Source organism: Zerene cesonia, chromosome 18 (assembly GCF_012273895.1).
Source record: "Zerene cesonia ecotype Mississippi chromosome 18, Zerene_cesonia_1.1, whole genome shotgun sequence".
NCBI lineage: Eukaryota > Metazoa > Arthropoda > Insecta > Lepidoptera > Pieridae > Zerene > Zerene cesonia.
Genome location: NC_052119.1, coordinates 3,617,472 through 3,623,460, shown reverse-complemented (window position 1 = coordinate 3,623,460; position 5,989 = coordinate 3,617,472). Strand labels below are relative to the sequence as shown.

The following is a 5,989-nucleotide window of genomic DNA, read 5'->3' as shown; positions in this document are numbered from 1 at the left end:
TTTATATTTCAGCCAATAGTACATAAAATTTATAATACATTTGTACACAAAAATTACATAAATACTAAATATATTCTATTCTAGGCTAGTTATTTACAAAATTTAAATGCAGCTTATGTCTATCTTATCTACAGCACTTTTACATGCTTATGATGTCATACTATGTGCAATAATAAGTGTAGTTTTCTACAAGTATAAAATCTATTTCTACTTTTTATTAGTTTTCAAGGTGATCTAGAAATATAGCTTTATAGAATAAATAAACTAGTATTGGTAGTGTTATACATGTTCCTACAAATACAGTAAATATTGTGAAGAATGTAACAAAATCACCATTTTTGTTTAATGTTTTAGCTAACATTTGAATAAGATTTCGTGCAATATGATGTCCATCAGTGGCATAGCATGGCACAATATTTACAAATCCGATACCCATAGAAAATATAAATATATACCTAAGTAACTTTTCAAACTCTGTCGGTGAGAAAAATGAGAATAACCACATTCTAGGAAAATATTGATCAACAAAAACAGTATTGTAGACATCATATGGTAAGCCTAAGAATAATACAGCATTGTTATCCTGTCTCTCTATAATAATTAAATATGTATGATTATTTAATGATGGTCTTAAGCAGTGCATATTCCTGGGGCATGAATATCCTCCAATTTCTGTACATTTTATTAACTTTTCTTTAATCATATCTCTGGGTTTTAAGCAAGAGTACTGTCCTGGTAAAACAGAATCAACAACCATCTTAGGTTCCATATATTCAAAGCAGAAACTGTATAGATCATCCTTCCGACAACATTCAACCACTCCATTCTCTTTGACGGTTTCCATCATTATTTCATCATTCTGTGATATGAATTCTGCACTGGTGCATACTCCAAATCTGTCATGGGCAACATGCAAACAATATGACCAGTCATAAGAGTCTTTAATGTTGCAGGCGTTAATAGCCTTTATCACATCATCCTTGTCAAGTCCTCTAGCATCCTTCAATGGGGAATCAGATGTGAAGTCAGTGACCCTTACTCCAATATCTGTTTCATAAGCAATACTGAATAATACTGGTGCGGCAAAAAATAGCATCATAGCAAATATTGCCAAAGCTAAGTTATGCCAGACACCTGCACAGTAAATTTTAAGCCTTTTTAGAATGGGAAGGCTATTTAAATGTTCTGTATTTAGTTGGACAAATGCTATTGGTATTATGGTGAATATATATACACCAACTGCAATAACTTGTACATCTTCATGTGCAGCGGCCATTGCATGTCCGAGTTCATGGAAAATTGAACTTAATGCAATAGCAAGGAAATATATCCAAAAGTCAGATGCGGGAACATTTACACCAGGTAATATAGCTTTGATCTCTGGCACACCATTTATTTGAATTGTTTCATGAAAATGCTCAATAATAAAGGATATTAGAGTCCATACTACAAAGGGAAGAAACAATCCAACTGCTATGTAATATCCAACCGTGAACCATTTTCTTAAAACACGTGCAAGGTTCTTACTCCATCTGTAGATGCATCTATTAAATGCAGTGGTTGTCCAAGTAAAATTTAAAATTCCAACTTTCAACCCTGTTCCCTCTAAAAATGCATAGTATGGGTAATGCATACAACTCTAAAAATAAAAAAGTTTTGTTATTAATATATTTTTTATAGAAAAATTACCTACTTAGTAATTATAATATCATCAATCACCTTAAATACAGAATCAAAGAACCATATAACCACATAAAAAGCAAGTACAAACGAACAAAGAATAGCAAAAGACATTTTTTATTTATTTATATGACCACTTCGATGTTTAATCGCATTTCAATAAATATTTAATAAAATTGGTGCCGGCTAAAGGAATCGGGATCAATAACTTTGTTTTTAACTAAACGTCAAAATTATGCGTCAAAAATGTCATCTTTATTTTATTTGTCATTTTGGTATGCGTAGCCGTAAAGCTTTTGGCACTTTTTTAATTTTGAAAAATTTTTAAATTTAAAACGTTATTCTTGAAAAATACTGAGCTGTGTATAAAAGTCCAGTATAAATATTTAAATAAGTCAAGTATTAAGTACTAATTACACTTTCCTATATTGAGTAATAGCTTATGCCTGCAGCTTCGCACTAAATTCAGAGAAGTTTGATTATACCTTCCTCTCGAATCACCTTATCTATTAAAAAACCCCATCAAAATCCGTTGTGTAGTGAAGAGGTCTTAATTAAATAAAAATTATAACGCAGCGCATAATACATGTCATTAAACGTGTTTATTAGTATCATGTTTTAAATTTTTTATCTGTCGATTTATTAGTATATTCAAAGGCATAATCGATTAAATAGGTTCAAGATAGATAAAAGAAAGAAGAGATTAAGTATCAATTAGTTACAAATCTATACTTTGTTACTTTATGGTTATGTCAAACAAGTAACAACGTCAAATTCGAGGTCACAATGAAAATGACGTCTGAAATTTGTCATTTATGTATCAAACAACATTTTGTCAAAATAATCGCAAGTGTGTAAAATCGAAATAATTATATTGCGACATTTTATCATGTGAGTGATGAGTTGTGACGAAGATGAAAGTGGACCTTTTGTTGTATTCTTCCTACCAACGGTGCTTGGCTGTTTGACTATACTCTTGGCTCGCCGGTGGGCCTACTCACAAGTCAGCAATACCTCGTCAACCGCGATTTCCAGACGGCGTAAGATCATCAAAGATCCTTTAATTAAGCGGCCCTTACCCCCGGTAACCACTAAAATGGTGGCCCCAAAGAAACTGTCAGGAACAGCAAAAAAGGTACGTCAAATATTTGAGATATAAGTCGATATTTACCACTAAAAAACCATATGTAAATAGCCTATAATTTTTTTTTATATACCTTCACTGTATTTGCATCCCATGAATTTCGTTAATATGGTTTATTTCTCTCCAAGGGAACTCCTGTATTAGATGAAGATTTTGCAAATGGTAAACGTGTAAGGGCAAGGCTCCCGTCAAACACACCTGTTCCTGAAGTCAAATTACCAGAGGGCCCGTCACCGCCTAAACACATACCATTCCCATTTATACCATTAGATGGGGAGTTGTTGTTTGAAATTATGACTTTCACATTTTTAGCAGTAGCTACAGGACTACAGTTTCTGAATTTGTACAGAACCGCTTGGTGGTTGCCAACATCATATACCACACAGGCAATGGTAAGAAAGAAATATTAGAATATTGTACGTAGTATATCCTTGTTTTTCGGTTACTAGACTTAAAAAATAACAACTTTAATTTCAACCATTTAATGTATCAGTAATACAGTAACAGTATTATTTTTCACTTTAGTAATAAATAAACATTATAAACAAAAGCTATTATAATCATAATTTCTTTTAGCACTTCCATCTAGTAGATCCACATGTGGTGATGTTTATTATGGGTATAATAAGCCCAAGGTTGTTATTGAGTGCAAGTGTGGCCATAGTGAGATTATTTGTAGCACCTAAGATGATGCCACATGTCACCATGGCAGCAAGGTATGTAAAATTAATTATAATTTGAGGACCAAAGCTTAATGTTTTAATGTACTGAGTTGTGGAATAGGAACATTGGCTGTACATGTAAGTGGCAAAAAAGCTCATTTCATTTGGTTTATTCATTAATAAAGAGTTATTGCACAACTTTCTATCTCCAAAGCAAAGTTATATTGTGCATATTGTATTTGTAACAAAAAAGATTTGTGGTTTACATTATACTAGCTGCGCCCCGTGGTTTTGCCCGTGTAAGTCTGTATCTCGAAGGAATATCGGAATAAAAAGTTGCCTATATGTTATTCCAGTTGTCCAGCTATATGTACCAAATTTCATTGCAATTGGTTCAGTAGTTTTTGCGTGAAAGAGTAGCAAACAAACATCAACAAATATCACATCAAACATGACACATCCTTACAAACTTTCATATTTATAATATTAATAGTATTATATATAGCTGTAATAGTTAATTATTATTATGTTATATCATTGCAATTTGTTAAAACTATCATCAAAAACTCTTTTCAGGATGTTTATTCTTGGTGCAATTATTGGTATGCTGGGATGGAGTACATATTATTTGTTATTGAAATATCCTCTCGTAAAAATGGTGTATTTGGTTTATCCGTAAGTATTGTCTTATAAAAAAGCAACTGAATGTTACTCCAATTTCCATATCTTGCTGTTATATAGCTGGTAAATGAACACATACACAAATAGATTTTTCTATGCAAACCAAATCCTTTTTTTGTAAAAATTATTATATACCTGTTTACTATTTCAGATCAATAATATACTTTATACTTTTTGGATTCCAAATTGATGCATTTTTGGAGTTAAATCATACAGAGACATTACCTATGCATAGTTGCTCACATGATCCGGAACAAATTCGTTTAGAAGTGGAAATGTTGAAAGAAGATTTCAATCTCAGAGTTAAGAAAATACTATTTCATTCAATAATTGGTGCATATTACACAAGTTTTGTACCATGTTGTTTTGCACAGGTAATTATTTTTAAATCTCATCACTAATGATAGCCTGATTTTGTAATAAGTATTTCTTATCATATTAGCATATTTTATTGCTTGCTGGTATAAATTTATAATTTGCTCAATTTTGTTTTAAACTAATGTATTAAACACTAAACTATTTACTATTTTATAAATTATCTTTTTAAAACCATGTCCAAATGACAAGCAATTGCTTAGAATATCACATTTTTTCACACTGTGAGGACTAAAGCAGGTAGTAAATGAAAGAATAAAAAATGCCAAATAACATAAGCCGAGAATTTCTCAGAAATTTTCTACAGATAACACCTCAAGTAAATAAAATTCAAATTCGAAATTCTCATACACAATCATATGCTTTATTTTTTCGTATTGTTTTTTTAGCCATACCTTTATTATGATGTGCTATCAGCGGCCCAACAAGTGGGGTTAGTATGGGGTTCTCTGTGCGGCCGATATGCGGCACAAATGTTGCCAGCGTTGTTTTGCGATGTACCTCATAGGGCAACCAAGCATCTTGGGTCTTGGAGATTAGAGGGTGAGTTCATGGATGGATTTGTTGTTTTTATCTTCTTATCTAGTAGCATAATACTGAATAAATAATAATTATAATAATTCTGTACTTGTTTTGGCACCACTCGCTTTACAAAAAAAAAAATAATAATTTTATTTATAAATTTATTTTAAAATGTATGTTTACTGCAATCTAATATTTAAAAGGTGTGTTGCGTCCATTTTATCATCCCAACAATTGACAGAATCCATTAAGTATTATTATTAATCTATTAAGGTACTGCAACAAGTGAAACAAATGACGTGCCACAATGGTCTGGAAGTAAATTTTGGTCGCAAGGCTCGCGGGTTCGATGCGATGATCAAATATACATCGCGGATACATCCACCGTCGCCGCGGATCCTACTAATATGGCACATGTGAGGTTTTATGTAAGTACTTCTCTTCATTGCATATATTTTTATAAAATAAAAAATAAATACTATCTCAGAAAGTTAGCAATTTTTTAAGTCATTAATCATATAAAAGGTAAAAACCTTTGAAAAATCAACCTGGGTGCAAAATCATAGGGAAAAGCTAAAAAAAAAATTCGAATTATTCTGGTTTATAAGTTACTATGTGTCTTAAGTTATATTAAAATGTTTTGAGTAATTTTAATGTGATAAAGTAACACACATACATTCATTGAATAATCAATCTTTGCATTTATAATACTAGCATTGATTAATTTAATTTCAGACTGTATTCAACAATCCTTCAAAACTGATGTGCCTACTTGTCTGCCTGCAACTTGCATTGGTACTGCTTAAATTATGTCTGCTGTTTAGCTCAATAGTATGGCACTATTTCTTATCTATAGTGGTTTTATTATTTATAAATTATTACTCACTATACAAGATGCTCCGAGACTACCTTGTGGCATGGAAAG

The 5,989-nt window shown here is 31.6% G+C and overlaps 2 protein-coding genes across 2 annotated transcripts in view; one reads left to right on the top strand and one right to left on the bottom strand.

Annotated features, from left to right (window-relative positions):
* Nucleotides 1–6: 6 nt before the first annotated feature.
* LOC119834000 (membrane-bound transcription factor site-2 protease) lies at nucleotides 7–1,906 on the bottom strand. The gene is made up of 2 exons (XM_038358269.1): nucleotides 1,720–1,906; nucleotides 7–1,639 (listed from the first exon to the last, which is right to left on the bottom strand). Exons 1-2 carry the CDS (start codon nucleotides 1,792–1,794, stop codon nucleotides 218–220), a joined length of 1,497 nt encoding a protein of 498 aa, XP_038214197.1. The 5' UTR covers nucleotides 1,795–1,906; the 3' UTR covers nucleotides 7–217.
* Nucleotides 1,907–2,461: 555 nt separating this feature from the next.
* The window catches only part of LOC119833943 (transmembrane protein 39A), a 5,422-nt gene continuing 1,894 nt past the window's right edge, over nucleotides 2,462–5,989 (top strand). The window contains exons 1-8 of the mRNA XM_038358187.1: nucleotides 2,462–2,815; nucleotides 2,953–3,216; nucleotides 3,401–3,540; nucleotides 4,063–4,161; nucleotides 4,319–4,541; nucleotides 4,932–5,085; nucleotides 5,338–5,492; nucleotides 5,800–5,986. Coding sequence (XP_038214115.1) covers nucleotides 2,579–2,815; nucleotides 2,953–3,216; nucleotides 3,401–3,540; nucleotides 4,063–4,161; nucleotides 4,319–4,541; nucleotides 4,932–5,085; nucleotides 5,338–5,492; nucleotides 5,800–5,986 — 1,459 coding nt within the window. The 5' untranslated portion in view covers nucleotides 2,462–2,578. The remainder of the gene's footprint in view (nucleotides 2,816–2,952; nucleotides 3,217–3,400; nucleotides 3,541–4,062; nucleotides 4,162–4,318; nucleotides 4,542–4,931; nucleotides 5,086–5,337; nucleotides 5,493–5,799; nucleotides 5,987–5,989) is intronic.

Bases quoted from the DNA above. Each gene is read 5' to 3' on its own strand.
- LOC119834000 (XM_038358269.1), bottom strand. From the start codon at position 1,794: ATGTCTTTTGCTATTCTTTGTTCGTTTGTACTTGCTTTTTATGTGGTT. The intron at 1,640-1,719 runs GTGATTGATGAT...TTTTATTTTTAG, and splicing joins TCTTTGATTCTGTATTTAAG to AGTTGTATGCATTACCCATA.